Raw genomic sequence first — 17,771 nt, 5'->3', positions numbered from 1 at the left:
ATAGTTCTGTTTAAATAGCTTAAGAACAAAGGCCCTGGGTGGGGGCCTTTGTTCTTAAGCTATTTAAACAGAACTATGGCCTCTCGGTAAAACATTTGCCTAGCATGTATGAAGCCCTAGGTTTGATCCCTAACAACTCCCAAACAATCCAGACTGCTAAGGCCAGGTGAATGATCCTGGCACAGGTGCAACAGGTGAGTAGATCCCAGAGGCATCTCTTCATTCTGGTTTGTATCTTCCCTCGGGCTGACCTTGTTAGAATGTGAGTGCATCCCAGACATTTAATTTGGTGTTTCTAAGCTCATCTAAGTTGGCAACTGTGGGGCTGGGGCACCGGGAGAAATACAGTGTCACCCAGGCTAGACTGGGGAACATACTTTGAGATGAGAAGCTGTAGGTAGCTGGCTGATTTGCAAGAGCCAGATGTTCTCAGCTCCTGGTCCAGAAAGTACTATTCAGAAGTAGCTGAGTGCCAGGTATGGTGGTGTACACTGTAATTACAGCAACGTGGGAGCTGAGGCAGGAGGATTTTGAGACCAGCCTGGGCAATTTAGAGAGACCCTGTCTCAAAACAAAAAATAAAAAAGGGCTAGGGATGTAGCTCAGTGGGAGAGTGCCCTTGGGTTCAATCCTCAGCAACTAGGTAAAAGCACCACAGGAGTCCTGAATGGTGGCACATACCTAAAAATCCCAGTGATTCAGGAGGCTGAGGCAAAAGGATTGCACATTTGAGACCAGACTCAGCACCCTGTCTCAAAAATAAAAAGGACTGGGTTATAGGTTACTGGTAAAGCACCTCTCGGTTCAATCCCTACTACCACCCCCCTGCCAAAAAAAAAACACACAAAAAAACAAAAAACAAAAAAACCCAAACACAACAACAAAAAATCTCCACAAAGCCAGGCAGGGAGGGAAAAGAATGTGCTAGCAGCCCCACCATGTGAGTGTACCAGCACCCAGAGGCCACTGGAATTCCTATATGCTGTATAAGGATGGGGTGGTGATGCTACTCTAGCTCCTCAATGTGCCACTAATGCCTGAGGTTCTGAGAGTGGTCTTTATAAAAGCAGCTCAAGTAGGTATATATAGAAGAATTGTTTATTCTTCAAGTTCATCTCCCCTTATTGAGGACTTTAAAAATTGTACTACATAATGATATTCATTAGACAAAGGCAGATCTTAATTAGGAAAAAAAGTATCCCTCTCAACAATCAATGCTGGTTCCGAAGGCAACCTTTAAGCCCTGGAGAACAAGGAGAAGTTTATAGAACAAAGACAGTTTCTCACCCTTCCAATGACAAGATGAAAAACTGCTAGCAAAATTTCAAAGGCTACTCTAAAACCCAGGTCATTCCTTAAATATTTAATACAAAAGCAGAAAAATCCCTTCTTACCATGGAAGATGAATTGGCATATAAAAGAACAGTGATTCCATTCTGTTATTTCCACAGTCCAAGGGCACAGTGGGCCACATTCCCACAGATCATACTTATTTCTGGACTTAAAAGCTTCCCACACACTGCCCCTCCACAGTGCCCTTCCTGACCACATTATGGTACTGAAGCATGCTGGTACATATCAAATGAAACAGGCACACACTCTGTTCTCAATTAGAAAGCAAATTGAGTGGGATATCACCTTAAAAAAAATAAGTCCTTTTGCAGTTGTTGATTATTCAGTGGCCCCTGACAGACAACAGGCTCCTTCTTTTGCCTGTACAAACAAGAACTGTTGATGTGGAGACAGTCCTTAAATTGGCTGATCACTATTCACAGAATCATGGAATATGCACTGGAGATAATTCCAGAATTTCAGTCCAACTTTGCCTTTTTTGGGGAGTAAATGGTCCAGGAAGGCTGAGTGATATGCCCAAGGCCACCTTGTTGGCTGGTCTGCTATTCCTGTCCTATAGATTCACATGATGAATTTTTTTTTTCATCTTTTTACCTGGATTTACAGAAATTTCCTCTCCCAGAGTCATTTTTATCTATCCAAAAGGGGTTTGTGTTCCTTCAAAATACTGAGCCAAGGGGATGAGTTTAAGTTCATGTGAATCAATGTAAAATATGATATCAATTACAATCTCAAAGGCAGGAGGAGGTGTGGCTACAGCTTTGTCTCCATTGTCATCTGTAGGTTATTTCAATATCATGATTCCAGCAATTTTCCTCAATGTTCCAAATTCTCTATGACAATCACCTGGGGTTGTGATTACAGCACCTAGAAACAGAACCTAGAACTTTGGCCTGTTCCTTTGATAAATACATAAATAAATAAATAAAACACAGTTCCGATGCTGACTCCCAACTCCAGTCAACAGTCTCATTCCCAGGGACTCAGGCTTATGTAAACATGAGCATTGGCACAGTTAGTACAAGAGCAGCAGCTTGTCTCCAGATCAGGGTTTGGAAATCCAGCCTTAACCCTTTCTGTCTGGTGGGTGAACTGTACTTATTCTGTAGTCAAGAGAAGCTGGCAATCCAGGCCTTAAAAGCAGGGAGGTGTTGAGAAGGTCCTTGCTAGGGTCTCCAGGTTCATCCTAGCACTTCACATCTCCATGGTTGGCAGTTAGAACAAAACATGGCAATCACCTCCCTTTAAAATGATGGCCTAGGGACCAGAGAGGCAGAGACTACACAAGGCCACAAGCCAATTAGGCAGAGCAGGGGCTTGCTAAGTTGCCCAGGCTGGCCATGAACTTGGAATCCTCCTGCCTCAGTCTCCTGAGTCACTAGGATTACAGGTATATGCCATTGAGCTTGGCTGGCAGAGCAGAGCCTGAAGGACAATGCAGAGCTGGAAGCAAAGGCTCACTCCATACCACACAGAACCTGCTCGGATGTGAAGGGCATGGTCACCAGGAGGGACAGTTTAGACTGGGAGACCTGGAGGTGCAGGAGTATTTGTGACACCTGCACTGGTGAGACCTTCAAGGAGGGGAGGACTGAGCCCAGTAAGCATCTCACTGTGCAGGTAACAGAAAGGAATGCTGGATCCACACTCTAGCCTAGAATAAGCAAGAAACTACCCTCTCCCACCTCCCTGTTTCAGCCTCATGGCTACCTCACCAGGAAGGTGTATGCACAGGACTTGACCTTGCTCTTGAGAGGGCAAGGAGGGGAGAAGGGAAGTGTTATGTGGGTCCTGCCCCAGGCCCAGGCTGGTGATGAAGAAGCAGGAGGCAGGAAACTGTGGTCCCTGGCTGGGCAATGAGCAGGTGGCTCCAGCCTAGGAGAGAAGCTCCAAGAGCAGTTTCCAAATATGCACGGTGCCAGGATTTTCAAAGCCAGGTCCAGCAGGGGCAATGCTGGCTGCCAAGAGGAAAACTTCCCGTTGGCTGTCGATGGCCTGCAAGCCCAGCTCCTGCTGCAGCTCCACCATACTGATGGCTTCGCTCAGGTCCTAGGGTAGACACAGAAACCAGTTAGGACACAGCTGACAGTGGTTCCCAACACTGCCACTCTTGTCATCCTGTCATCCATGAAATCAACTACTCTTTGGCTACTCCCGGGAACATCAGGGCCCAAGTTTCCAGGAGCCACCTCTGGGTACCTTGTAATAAACTCAGAGTTCTTGATGGGCGTAGTGGTGCACCTGTAATCCTAGCAATTCGGGAGGCTGACATAGGAGGACCCAAATTCAAGGCCAGCTCAGGAACTTAGGCCATGTGTCAAAATAAAAGACTGGGGATGGGCTGAGGATGTTTATCTCAGTGGTAGGGTACTTGTCTAGCATATCGAGGCTCTGGGTTTAATCCCCAGTACTGTAAAACAAAAGAAATGAACAAACAAACAAAAAACAGGGATATGGCTGTAGCTTAGTGGCAAAATACCATGGGTTTAATCTCTAGTACCAAAACAAAACAAAAAACTCTCTCCCTCATCCCTGACATACTTTTGTACCACCTGACTTACTTTTCATTGCACTATCAGCAACTACAGTAAGAAACAGAACACTTCCGGCTGGGGTTGTGGCTCAGTGGTAGAGTGCTTGCCTCAAATGTTGAGGCACTAGGTTCAATTCTCAGCACCACATAAAAATAAAAATTAAAGGTCCATCAAAAACTAAAATGAATAAAATAAATAAAAATTTAAAAACAAATAAACAGAACACTTCCTATGTGTCAGCCATCATGACAGGTGATTATACACCTAGACTAATTCCTGCAGTGTGCACTTAACTGATGAGGAAATTGGTACAGGGAGGTGAAGTCTTTTAGCCCAAGTAACAGTAATAATTTGCAGAGACAGGTTCCAAACTCAGGTTGGTTTGATGACCAAGTTTTGACCCTTACAGAAATCCTGGCTCAGTTTCCTACACTGAATGGTAGAGTTCATATAGAGGGTTACTTCCAGACAATACCCTAAAAATTAGCTGAAAGAAAGAACGTACTCACAACATGGCTGCTGATGATATATTTTAATTTCAGCCATGGCCCAAGATTAAAAGGATTCTCTTGTACCAATTCATAGAATGCTGGGACCTTTGGTTTTAACTCCTGTAGGTTTAAAGCTGCTATACAAAGTAACCAAACATTATATTAAAAAACCTACTATAGGGCTGGGGATATGGCTCAAGCGGTAGCGCGCTCGCCTGGCATGCGTGCGGCCTGGGTTCGATCCTCAGCACCACATACAAACAAAGATGTTGTGTCTGCCGAAAACTAAAATCAATCAAACAAACAAACAAACAAACAAAACCTACTATAGGGGCTGGGGTATTGTATCCAACTACAACTAAAAAAAAAAAAAACTACTATAAATTAATCATTGACTCCCATAGGTGTAAAATTGCTGTTAGTTATAAATAGGATTAAGATATAATTCATTGTCTAAGCCAGGGTACTTCAGAGGCTAGGAACTATTAATAGTCACACCAGAGTAACAGACATAGATGGGGAATGCCTGATGCAGACCTGGCCATATGGTCACCACTATTATTTATTTATTTATTTGCAGTACTGGGGATTGAATCTAGGGTCTTGTGCATGCTACTCAAGTGCTCTGCCATTGAGCTATGTGTCTGGTCATGGTCACTATATTTATAAATAGCTGTCAATAGGTAGGGGGAATCTAAGGTCAAAGACATAGAGCATCTCTCCAGTTCAGTTAGAATCATATTCCACAGGACAGGGGATATAGCTCAATGGTAGGGTGCTTGTAGCATGCTTGGAGCCCTGGGTTCCATCACTATTACCACCAAAATCCAAACAAAAAAACATCCCACATTTCTTAGACACACAGGCACAGGCCATAGGGAGTATGACAGTGTTCTGGACTGCAGAGCTTCCAGGTATCAAGGATTGCACCTAAGGTCTGTGATGTTGAAGTTTGGTGGACCCAAGGTAGCCCTCTGTTATGGTTAAAAGCATTGAGGAAGACCTGAGTTTGAGTCTTGGCTTTGCTAAAGTTGTAACTTCAGGCATTGAGGGATGACAGCAGGGCCCATCATGGGTTGGTTTTTTGTTGTTGTTGTTGTTTTTGGTACTGGGGATTAAACTCAGGGACACTTGATCACTGAGCCACATCTCCAGCCATATTTTGTATTGTATTTAGAGACATGGTCTCACTGAGTTGCTTAACACCTGGCTTTTGCTGAGGCTGGCTTTGAACTTGCAATCCTCCTGCTTCACCCTACCAAGCAGCTAGGATTATAGGCGTGTGCCTCTGTGCCCGGCCCATCATAAATTTTTGAAGTAATGAAGTGAGATCATGGTTGTTAGATGCCTGGAACACTATGAGCACATAATAAATGTTGTTATTATTATTTAATCCATTCTAATTCTTGTCGCTTTAGCTCTCTGGTCTATAACCAGAAGTTGAAAAGGCAGAACAGAGTGAAAAAGGTAAAAGGTTTTTTGTTTTTGTTTTTTTCCCCCTAGTATTGGGGATGAAACCCAGGGTGCTCTACTACTGATCTACATCCCAAACATTTTTATTTTTTAATTTTGAGACAGGGTCTCCCTAAGTTGCTCAGGCTGGCCTTGAACTTGCAGTGTTCTTGTCTCAGCCTCCTGAATTGCTCAGATTTCAGGTATGCACCATCATACCCAGGTAAACGTACAGATTTTGTATCAGACATCCCAATTCTACTACTCTTACCCCAATTCCACTAATACAAACTTTGGGGGATAACAAACCTCTCTGAGACTATCCCACACCTTGTAGGGTCAACAGAAGCCCAATAAGAAATGTCACTCAAAACCATACCTAATACATAGTAGGTACTTAGTAATTATTTTTCTTATGTCTCCAGGGTGACAGAGGATAGGGAGGCAAAGAGGAGTGAAGACAGAGGTAGGGATGAGGAAAGAGCATAGGTAGAAGAGTCGGGGGACAGTATCTCAGCTAAGTCCTCCAAGCACAGACCCAAATCCTTCTATAGTGCTCCCTGTCCTTCCCAGGCATGTGTGAGAAGTTCAACTGGCTTTAGCCAGCCTCCCATGGCCCTTACCTGCTTATTGGCAACCACAACGACAGGCAGGTCAGGGTCTTTGTCCAACAGTTTATGCAGTTCTTGCCGGGCCCAGGGCAACCGCAGCCGGTCAGCTGAGTCCACCATGAAGACCAGCACATCCACCTCATTCACAAACTCCTTCCAGTAGAAGCGTAGGTTCTGGCTGCCACCGACTGAGAAGAGGCCAGGGGCCAAATCAGAGCCTTCCTGGAGCCTGGTTCTCTGCCCGCAGCAACCCCACCCCAATTCCAGCTTCCCAAGGCTCCACCATCCAGGGGCAGTGAAAGGACAACAGAGTTCAAAACTAATCAGACCTGAGTTTGGCTCTAGCTCCAACAGCCAGGTCTCTTAGGGGATGTGGCTATTTTTGAGCATCAGTACCTTCCTCACTGAAGTTATCAGAATTGCACTAAAACCCAAAGGTACCATATGCAATGCACCCTTAGGAGTGGCATAGAGGTGCTCAGCAATTACCATTTCCTAGCTTTCTCCCAGGTGAGTGATGGCTGTGATAAGAAGCCAGGAGTCCCAATGCCTAGAAAAGACAGGATTTCTGCCCTGCCTATTCATAGCCATTCCTATTCAGTTTCTCCCTGTTCTCATGTCATCTTATTCTCTTTTCTTGGAAATACCATACTCTATCCTACCAACACACGGTTGTCCACATAGTGTCTCCACCTTCCTGATCTTCTCTGCCTCTCTGCTCTGTACCCATGGTCACCTGCATCCCAGTATTTCTGGTTTTGATACTTGTACTCTAAGCTCTCAGAGTTAGAGGTACTTACCTCTGGATCCCCCCAAAGCCTCAGCACAATGCCTGGCACATAGCAGGCACTCATCAAGTATTTACTGAGTGCTTACTAGGTGCCAAGCACTGATCTGGGTGCTGGGGATACAGAGGTAACCAAAGCAGGCAGGGGCCCTGCTCTCAAGGAGCTCCCTCTCTAACCAGGATGGACCAGGTGATAATACACATTCCAGAAAGGCAAGAGATAAAACAGAACAAGGGAAAGTGGTTGGGGGCAGGGATGGCCTTGTATTAGGTTGTCTGTGAAGGAAGTGGCACGTGAACTGAGTCTGGGAGAATAAGGAGCTAGTCAAAAGAAAAGGCAGAGAAAAGCATCACAAGCAGAGGGAAGCTTGACATGCTTGAGTATGTTGTGGCTGAGGCACCACCAGAGGGAGAGAGGAAGACAGCATGACAAGTGAGGTTGGTCAGTGGTGGGCTGCACAGGGCCATTAAGGCCACAGGGAGTCCCTTAGGCAATTTAAACAAGACTGACATCTGACATGGATTTCTGAAAGACACCTCTGACACTGAGGACATAAATGGAAGCAGGAAAAGCAATGAGGATAAAAAGCCACCTTTTGGAAATTAAGGGCAACTTCCTGATAACTGTTTCTCTGCATCCTATATGTCCTTATATTCAGAATAGAGGCTGAAGGCCAGCCTCCCCTGGCCTGATGGGTCCAGGGAACCCAAGACTGACATGTTTCTGATTAACACAGCCTAGCTCTTTTGTCCCACTCTGCCTTCTCTTACAAAAACTTTCTGCACCCCCGCTAAGGCCCCCCCCCATGGGAATTTGAGACAAAAGTTTTCCTCTATCCTCAAAGCTGGCTTGGAATAAACCTATTTCCTAGCCAGTGTGCCTCCTGAGTTTCTAGTGGTGCAAGGAGCTGTAAAACCATTCCCTCAGGCCATACTTTTGGCAAGCCGTACTGGGGAAAGGATCCTGCCCTTGAGCAGCATGGTTCAAACCCCCAGCCATCTCCAAGGAGAAGGGGGCTTCTCTGCTCATGGCTAACTGAACCTACAGGTGAAATCTGGAGGAAAACCCCTCCCCCACCGCACATCTTTCTGCTGTATCATCAGCTACCTAAAAATGATTTGTTGGTGAGGGGAAAAGTCTATTTGGGAACTGAGTCCTGCTGGCTGGGTATCACATCATGGGGCACACTGAGAATTTTATCTCAGTCATTTGAAGCTTTGGGTCTTGAGTGGTTAATTTTGCAATACAGGATTGTATCAGGTAAATTCTCTCTACCATCTGGAACTCGATTTCAGAGTACAGATGGATGAGGTAAAATTCATAGGTAAAAATTCCAGTAATTCTGTTGGTTTGTTTGGAGAGCTCCTCTGGGTTTGGTTTTGGTTTGGAAAAAAAGATGATAGCATGGCCTATATATCTGAAAGTGCATGCTGATTTAATGCTTGTTAAATTGAAAGTTGGCTTAAAAGGCTAAACTCTGGTGGCTATAGCAACAGATTTATCTGCACAAGATAGGGAATTCCAAGCATGACTCTTGCTTTAGTTATCAGCCTTTAGGAGCCTCTATCAACAAGGTGGATAAAACTTATCCACAATGGACTTTATTTTGAACTCATGTTTTTCCCCTCTGGTAATTTTTTTTTTAAATTTTTTATTTTGTGTATTTAAATTATGTCTTTTTGGGGCTGTGTCTATGGCTCAGGGGTAAAGTGCTTGCCTAGTCGTGTGAGGCCCTGGGTTCAATCCTCAGCACCACATAAAAATTAATTAATTAATTAATTAAGGTATTGTGCCCAACTACAACTAAAAAATAAACATTGTAAAAAAATTTGATTTTCTCTAATAAGAAACTGATTATTCAAGGTTTGTTGGTCTGAAACTCTGAGATGTAAAATTTCTACCTGACCTCAACTGACAATGCAAATTTAAGATTTATAGACTGCTTAAGGTTATATCATAGCCTTAATAGTCTGATATATCTAGCAAATAAATCTAAGCTTTGAAATTTTGTGTGTACCTATGTTTATATGCTTATCTATTGTTTGTTTGCCTGGCAACAAGTTGATTTATAGATAAGTAAGCATATAATTTGATTATTTTTTTTTAGTTGTTGATGGACCTTTATTTTATTCATTTATTTATATGCAGTGCTGAGAATGCTGAGAATTGAACTCAGTGCCACACACATGTGAGGCAAGCACTCTACCACAACCACAGCACTTTTTTTTTTTTTTTTTAAAGAGAGAGAGAGAGAGAGAGAATTTTAATATTTATTTTTTAGTTTTTCGGCGGACACAACATCTTTGTTTGTATGTGGTGCTGAGGCTCGAACCCGGGGCCGCATGCATGCCAGGTGAGCGTGCTACCGCTTGAGCCACATCCCCAGCCCCAGCACATAATTTGAAATCTGTCATCCAAATGCCTTTTGATTCACATGACTTTAGTAAATCTATGACAAAAAGGTTAATTTGAATGTTGATAATAAGGATATTTTTACAATTTGGTGGCACATTTTTTTCTGGCCTACTAAACTGACTTGGATATTAAGAAGCTATTAAAGATATAACGTTCAATGCTTCCTATGTCCATGGGTAATCTCAAAATAGCTGTTAAAATGAGTAAATTAGATAAATATATAGGACAGACATTTGTAAATGTTCAGTGCTTTATAAAAACATTCTTTGTTTTGTATAAAAACCCATAAACAAAGGCTTTTCCACATAGAATTGATGGTCACCAGATATGATTATTTATGTGACCTAATGCCAACACTCTATGATAAAAACTGAAAAGGCTTACCTGCTTCTTTGTAATAGATGAGCTACTACTATTTTCCAAACTATTCTTTGCTTAGATTTAAAAGGTAGTTGTGGTACTAGGATTGAACCAAGGGGAGCTCTCCAAATGAGCTACATTCCTAACCTTTTTTATTTTGAGACAGTCTCACTAAGTTACTAAGGCTGTCCTCAAACTTGTAACTCTCCTGCCTCAGCCTCCAGAGAAAACTGGGAATACAGGCATGCACCACTGCACACCATTTAAAGATGTAGTTTTTAAAATGGTTTTATTTTTATAAGAAAACCTTAATTCAGAGCTAGAAATCTTAGGCTTTTCACCACTCAAATATCTTGTGTTTTCTTTCTTTCTTTTTAGTGGTACTGGGAATTGGATCCAGGGGCATTCTACCACTGAGCTATATCCCTAAACCTTTTTTATTTTGAGACAGGGTCTCAATATATTGCCAAGGCTGGCTTCCTGCCTCAGTCTCCTGGGTTTCTGGGATTACAGGCATGCTCTACTAGTATTTTATTTTTTTATTTATGGTACTAGGGAATAAACCCAGGGGTGCTTTTCCACTGAGCTACATCCCTAGTCCTTTTTATTTTAAGACAGGGTCTTGCTAAGTTGTTAAGGACCATAACTTGTATTTCTCTTGCTTCAGCCTTCCAAGTTGCTAGGATTACAGATATGCACCACTGTGCCCAGCTATTTTAAATATGTTTTATTTTCTCCATTTTCAAGTATCTAAGGACATAAGAGTGAATTTTGTTCTTTTGAGTCAGAATTTTACCTCGGAATATTTTTTTTCAGGTTTGATGTATGTCTCTTTTATCAATAACTTTCTAAATAATGGTTAGATTTAAATGACATATTTCTCCAAAGCAGTGTGAAGCTGATGAGGGCTTGTAGGCCATCAGAGGTCAGAGCAAACCTATTTTGTAACAAATCAGCATATGTGATATAGAAATTCTGAAAAAGAAATACAGAAAATATTTTTCACCATTCTGGTTTGCTTGATTAATGTTTAAATTCTAGAGGAACTTAGGATTTCTTATATTGATCTGCTCTTAACAAAGTTTAGAAAAAAACTGACTTAAAGATTTTGTTTTATCAAGACAATTACCTGTTTTCTACTTTTGTTATTATTTATTTTGTGATCAAACCTGGGCCTTGTGTATGGTAGGAAAGCAGACTACAACTGTGCAATATCCGCAGCCCTTTGATTTTTTTTTTTTTTTTTTTTTTTTTTGTGTGGTATTGAGGATTGAATTCAGGCCCTTGTGCATGTGAGGCAAGCACTCTATCAAGTGAGCTATATCCCAAGCCCCCTTTGTTAGGTTTCGATTGCTTAAAATAAGATTAAGTCCTATAAGAATCAGGATTTATTCAAATTTTCATTTGTTCTAAAGTCTCTTTTTAGTTTATAACTGGTTAAATGAATATTATTTTTATGATGATGTGATTTATTGATACTCTCTCTAATCTGCATCTGGATATTATGCTATAAATCACGATTGTTGTCTTAACATACTATAGGGGTAACTAAATTGTTTTGTGAAGTTAACTTAAGCCCGCTAAGTAATAATACCTTATGTACTGCTTGCAGTCATTTTACTTTATTTTTTTTAAGAGAAAGAGAGAGAGAGAATTTTAATGTTTATTTTTAGTTATCGGTGGACACAACATCTTTGTTTTGTATGTGGTGCTGAGGATCGAACCCGGGCCGCACGCATGTGAGGCGAGCGTGCTACTGCTTGAGCCACATCCCCAGCCCTTGCAGTCATTTTAAATAACATGAACTGTAGTTCTATAGTTGATAAGGGGCAATCCTGCTTTATTCATCCTTTATCTTGAGACAAATTTAAGGTTGAAGATTTTGATACAGGATAAGACTGGCTGTTTTAAGAGTTTTCTCAAGTGTATTGTTTGCATTATAACTTAGTTTACAAAATACATGTAAGTGTATTTAGGTAGGTTGCATTTTTGTGTGTGATGCTGGGGATCAAACTTAGGGCATCATACACGAAAAGGCAGACACTCTATCACTGAGCTATATCCCCAGCCCTAAATGTTTTGTTGTTGGTAGTTTATTTATTTATTTATTTATTTTTGGCACTGGGGACTGAACCAGGGGTACCACTGAGCTATACCCCTAGTCCTTTTTATTTTGAAACAGGTTTTCATTAAGGTGTTGAATCTGGCTTTGAACCCACAATCCTCCTTCCTCAGCCTCCCAAATTGCAGGGATTACAGGCATGTGCCACCACACCCAGTTATATATATTCTTTTTCTTTTTTTTTTTTTTTTTGATACTGGGTATTGAACTCAAGGGCACTCGGCCACTGAGCCACATGCCCAGCCCTATTTTATATTTTATTTAGACACAGGGTTTCACTGAGTTGCTTAGCATCTTGCTTTTGTTGAGGCTGGCTTTGTCTCAGCCTCCCAAACTGCTGGGATTACAGGTGTGTGCCACTGTGCCTGGCTGTATGTTCTTTTTTTCCCAAATATTATATTTTTTAGTTTTAGGTGGACACAATATCTTTATTTTATTTTTATGTGGTGCTGAGAATCGAACCCAGTGCCTCATGCATGCTAGGCGAGCACGCTACCACTTGAGCCACATCCCCAGCCCTGGCTGTATGTTCTTAATTGATGGAATGATATTAATTCTCATAGACTGTGCTCAAGGTTTTATGGTCCTATGGAATATACCTAAATTCTGAAGATGTTATGGAAATGTTAACCTTTCTATCCAGATGGTAATCAATCCAGATTTACTTAAGAAGGACTCCAGATATCAGGCATACTTTAGTGCACATCTGACGGGGCTATTTTTACAACCATGTTGGTTTTCTTTGATTAGATAAAATTGAAACAACTATGCTGGACACAGTATGCACATACCCGTAGTCCCAGCAACTTGGGACTACAAATCCTGCTGAGGCAGGGAACCACAAGTTCAGGGCCATCCTCAAAAATTTAGTGAGACCCTGTCTCAAAATAATAAAATGTAGCTCAACAGTAAGGCACCCTTAGGTTCAACTTCTAGTACCAAAAACCAAAAACAAACAAACAAAAAAACTATTAGTTCAAATTCATAGTACAGACTGGATTGCTTTGTTCTTATTGATATTTTGTTTTTTCTGCTCTAAGAGCTAATCTTTGCTTGGAAAATAATCTGTAATATCTTCATGGGGAGGACGGACTGGACACTATAACCACATGTAGTCACTTGTCAAGTGCTTGCCTAGTATGTACAATGCCCTGGGTTTGATCCCCAGCACCATAAAAAGGAACAAATAAAAAAAAAGAAAATTGGGCTGGGGATGTGGCTCAAGCGGTAGCGTGCTCGCCTGGCATGTGTGCGGCCCGGGTTCGAGCCTCAGCACCACATACAAACAAAGATGTTGTGTCTGCCGAAAACTAAAAAATAAATAATAAAATTCTCTTTCTCTCTCTCTCTCTCTCTTAAAAAAAAAAAGAAAATTAAGGGCAACATTCTGGCAACTTTTTCTGTATCCCATATTTCCTTATACTGAGTCAAGGGTGCAGGCTGCCTCTCTGTAGCCTGACAGGTGTCAGGGAACCCAGGACTGACATGTTTCTGATTAACCTAGCTAAACCTAATTAGTGTAGTTCAATCTACATATGTTCACTTCCTACCTTTTGCCCCACTCTGCCTTCTCTCTTCTTGGAAAAGACGCTGAGCTACCTCCCCTACCAGCCCCCAACCACCAAGATGGAGATTTGGGACAGGAAGTTCTTCTCTACCTTCCTCAAAACTGGCTTTGAATAAGCCCATTTCCTTACCAGAATGCCTCCCAAGTTTTAAGCAGAGCAATGAATGAATGAATGATAACAAGGAGGCTACTGTAGTACTGACAAGAGAGAGGATAGTGGCTTGGAGCAGGAAGCAACAGAGGAGATGGGAGGTGGACAATACAGAATATATCAGAGGATACAGCTGACAGAACTGTCTAATAAATTGGGCGCTGGAGGTGGGGAAGAGAATAGTCATCAAAGTGTTGAATTCATTCATTTAGTCACCAATTATGCCCAAAGGGCCCATTCTCTCTTGGGCTTCAGAATAGGCATTATAAGGGGTCTCAATGAAGGGACTGAGAGAGAAAAGTCCCAGGCCTTTCAGAATTGGGAGATCTAAATTTGAATCCAGGCTGAAGGTCTCCAGTGAGCTTGGACTGTTATATATCAGAACCTCAGAAAGCATGAAAAACCCTTTCCTTCTGGCAGAGCTGGGGGAAAAGTGATATTGTCACTGCTGACAAATAAGCCTCAAGTGCATAGCCCCCACTTAAGCTGTGTCCCTGGCACATGAGAAGGAGTCTGAGAAGGTTTGGTGTAAGGACCAGAATCCTGGGTAAATGTTTGCTACAAGCAGGAAGAAGAGACACGGTTAAGCAATCCAATAGGCAAGTATCTGAACCCAAAGGAACGAGGCCCACTCAGGCCTCATTCAAAGTCTGATTCTAAGTCCTAGTACTTAAATGTACCCAGTCTTTATGACCTGAGTCCTGTGGCTATCAGGAAGTCCCTAGTCCTACCCAGTGAGACTAAGGCTGGATATAAGTGATTAAATATTGCTACCGTCTCAATCCTCTCTGCCATTCTCTCCTAAAATCTCAAGAAGCCTAGGAATTAAGACAGGGGTTCCTCAAGAACCTCTCTGATCACTCACTTTATATGCTCTGCTAGCTACCAACTTGGGGATGAGCCCTTGTGGATAAAGATGAAACAGACCAATATGTGTACAAAGTGCATAGGCTTAGTCAGGAGCATAGGCTACAGCAGAAAGGGAGGGCAAAGGAGTTCTTAATCTGAGAATCAGGGAAGGCTTCAAACTCATATCATGTTTAAAGTCTGATGTCAAATAGCAGTTTATCAAGAGAAGAAGGGCTTTTCAGACTGAGGGAACAGTGCATGCAAAAGACAAGATAAGAAAGAGACCACCAAGTGCCCTTCAGAAACAAACAATGTAGCACAGTGTTTAATAGCCAGAGCCAGACAGTGCATTAGAACACTGAAAAGCAGGATGACCTTGGCTAAATGACTGAACTTGTTTGATGCAGGTAGTAACTGATTATAATTTAGGGAACTGTTGGGAGGATTTTATTAAGTAATTCTTATGAAATACTTGGCATATGAACCCTTAGCTGTTAGTTTCTCAGTGTTAAGATATGTGAACTTCACTAGTAGTGAGGGGCAGGTGACAATATTAGAGATGACCCATCATGAAGTATCTGAAATGCCAGTATATGGAGTTTGAACTGTATCTTGTGCCTCTGGGAGCGGGGTGGGAAGAATTTCATACAGGGTAGTGTCCTGCTTATACATGCATTCTTGGCTCCTGGTCCCTCTAAAGAATTCAGGCTTAGGTCCAGCACCAGTGATGATGAGGAGATGGAATGCGGCGGCGGAGGGGGGGGGTGTTGTCTCTGCTCACTCTCTAGCAGGTCCACTTCGAAGTCCTTGGTAGGTAGCCTCACGGAGTTGAAGCCCCAGGTAGGGATGTGGCCTTCCAGCGGTGGCTTCCCTGACAGCACACGTAGGAATGTGCTCTTCCCAGAGCCATCCAGTCCCAGCACCAGCACCTCGCGCTGCTCTAACTCTTCCAGCGCCGGCTCCTCCTCCTCCTCCTCCTCGTCCTCGGGCTGCGGGACAGAGGTCGGGCTGCGGCTGACAACCTCCTGCCTCACCCTAGGTTAGACCAAAGGCACCATCCCCGCCCTCCTCCCGTCCAGGGACAGGCAGGTGTGATCTGAAGGAGTGGCGCTAGAGCTGCTTTTGGAGTCCTCAATTCCCCCGATACTCTGAACGATCTCGGGCACATTCCTTTCCCTCGCGGAGCCTCAATTTCCGCAGACTACAGGCCCCAGCCCCAGTCCCAGCCCCAGCCTCAGCTCCTTAAGGTCTGCAGAGTCGCCGGATGGACCAGCTGCCTGCCTCCGGAGGGGCTGAGAATTCTCCCAGCATCCCCCTTGGCTGCGTGCCGCGCGCACTGCGCAGGCGCCGGCCGGACTCGGTTGGGCCGCACCTACTCTCCGGGGCCGCACCCTGACGACCGGATGTCGAGTCCCACAGCCTCGCACAACGGCGCCACACACACCCAAACTTGCTCGCTCGTACCTGGGCTCCAGGACCCCATGACTGCCCGCCTCGTGTCCATCCGCGCTGCTGCGGCCAAGCCCCAGAGAGCCTTCTGGCGCTCTTACGGCTGGGCCGCAGACACACCCCTCGGCCACACGTGCAGAGGTGCAGACCCCGGCCCGCCCTGCCCCTCAGCAGAACCCGGCCCAGCACTCACGTCCCACTCGTCCCACTGCGGTAGGCGGGCGGGCTCCGCGCCCCACCAGGCCTCGCCCCGGTCCCAACGCCTCTCCCGTCCATTGCCGAAGTAGGTTTTCCAGAGGATGAAGAGCACGGAGCCGAGCACCGCCGCGGCACCGCCCAAGGCCAGCACCAAGGGGCCCAGCGGGCGCGGCGCCATCAGGCCAGGCGAGGGGAGCAGGTGCGGGCTGCAAAGGCGGAGCCAGCCCGCCAGCCAGCTCGCCTGCCTGCCTGCCTGCCGAAAATGGCCCCGCTGCGACTGCCGGCCGCGCCCACCCACCCAACCTCAGCCCCGCACTACAAACCCCACAATGCACCGCCGCTGTCGCGACAGGCTGCCCGCGACCTGGCGGCCCGGGTTGGGGGCGCGGGCCGGCGAACGGAGACTTAAGGCTCTCTCTGCCAGGTGTTGTGCGGAGCGCCAGGGGAGGGTGGGACTCGGAAGTATTTCCCTAGCAATTACCGGGTACTTTCTTGGCTCACGGATTTTCTCTGTTATTTTCTTTTTGGTGGGGAGGGGGGCGCGTGGGCGTGCGGGTACGGGGGATTGAACTCAGGGGTGCAACCACTGAGCCACATTCCTAGTCCTGTTTTGTGTTCTATTAGAGACAGGGTCTCACTGAGTTGCTTAGCGCCTCGCCTTGGTGAAGCTGGCTTTGAACTCGTGTTCCTGCTGTCTCTGCCTCCCGAGCCTGGCTGTTACTACTTAACAAAAGTAACTGAGACCCAGGAATTAAGTAACCTTCCCTAATTTGCACTGTAGTACATTCGTGTAGCCTGAATTTAAACCCAAGCGATCTACCTTCAGGGCATGCTTAAAAGACTTAAGGAAAGAAATTGAAACAAGATGCTGAGCATCCAAGAGGCTTAGCTATGAGGTGGCAGAGATGGGAGCAGAACCACAGTCCCTGACTCCAGTAACTTCCACCCTCCTTTGACTACCTCCTGGAGCTCAAAGGCTCTGCGGTGTTGGAGTCCTGGGCACTTTAAAATGGACAGGGCCAGCAGTCAGAATGTTTAAATCCACTATTTTTATCTTCAGTTAGTCCCAGTGACTGCCAAAGCTTCCAGATAGAGCGCTAGAAGGAATGAGAAATGTCTGAGATATAACCAATTGCTGACGTTCCTAGTCACTGATGTGCTCAGTTATCTCAGTGGTTGGGGGGAGAGACGCAGAATCCGGGGGCTGGTGAGAGAACTGGCAGAAGACAAACCTCAAGTCTTGTTCAGTAGCTCAGTTTATTTTTGGAATGCATGTAATTGTTATAGGGTTCCAGTGGGGCATGCCCATAAGCCAATCATCTTATGCCTAATGTAACCGCACTGTGAGGATGCTGTAAATATTGCTATCATCAGGAAGGGTCTTTGTCCCTAGGGGAGGGTGTTTCCTAAGTTAGGAGTTCCATGCCTGAA

General features: G+C 44.4%; 1 protein-coding gene across 1 annotated transcript; it reads right to left on the bottom strand.

Annotated features, from left to right (window-relative positions):
* Window positions 1-1,084: 1,084 nt before the first annotated feature.
* On the bottom strand, window positions 1,085-16,590 carry Arl10 (ARF like GTPase 10). Its single transcript, XM_076855829.2, has 4 exons — window positions 16,336-16,590; window positions 15,475-15,682; window positions 6,454-6,629; window positions 1,085-3,402 (listed from the first exon to the last, which is right to left on the bottom strand). Exons 1-4 carry the CDS (start codon window positions 16,516-16,518, stop codon window positions 3,229-3,231), a joined length of 741 nt encoding a protein of 246 aa, XP_076711944.1. The 5' UTR covers window positions 16,519-16,590; the 3' UTR covers window positions 1,085-3,228.
* Window positions 16,591-17,771: the final 1,181 nt, after the last annotated feature.

The sequence above is a fragment of the Callospermophilus lateralis genome, chromosome 5 (genome assembly GCF_048772815.1).
Source record: "Callospermophilus lateralis isolate mCalLat2 chromosome 5, mCalLat2.hap1, whole genome shotgun sequence".
NCBI lineage: Eukaryota > Metazoa > Chordata > Mammalia > Rodentia > Sciuridae > Callospermophilus > Callospermophilus lateralis.
This window is presented reverse-complemented; position numbering and strand designations above follow the sequence as displayed.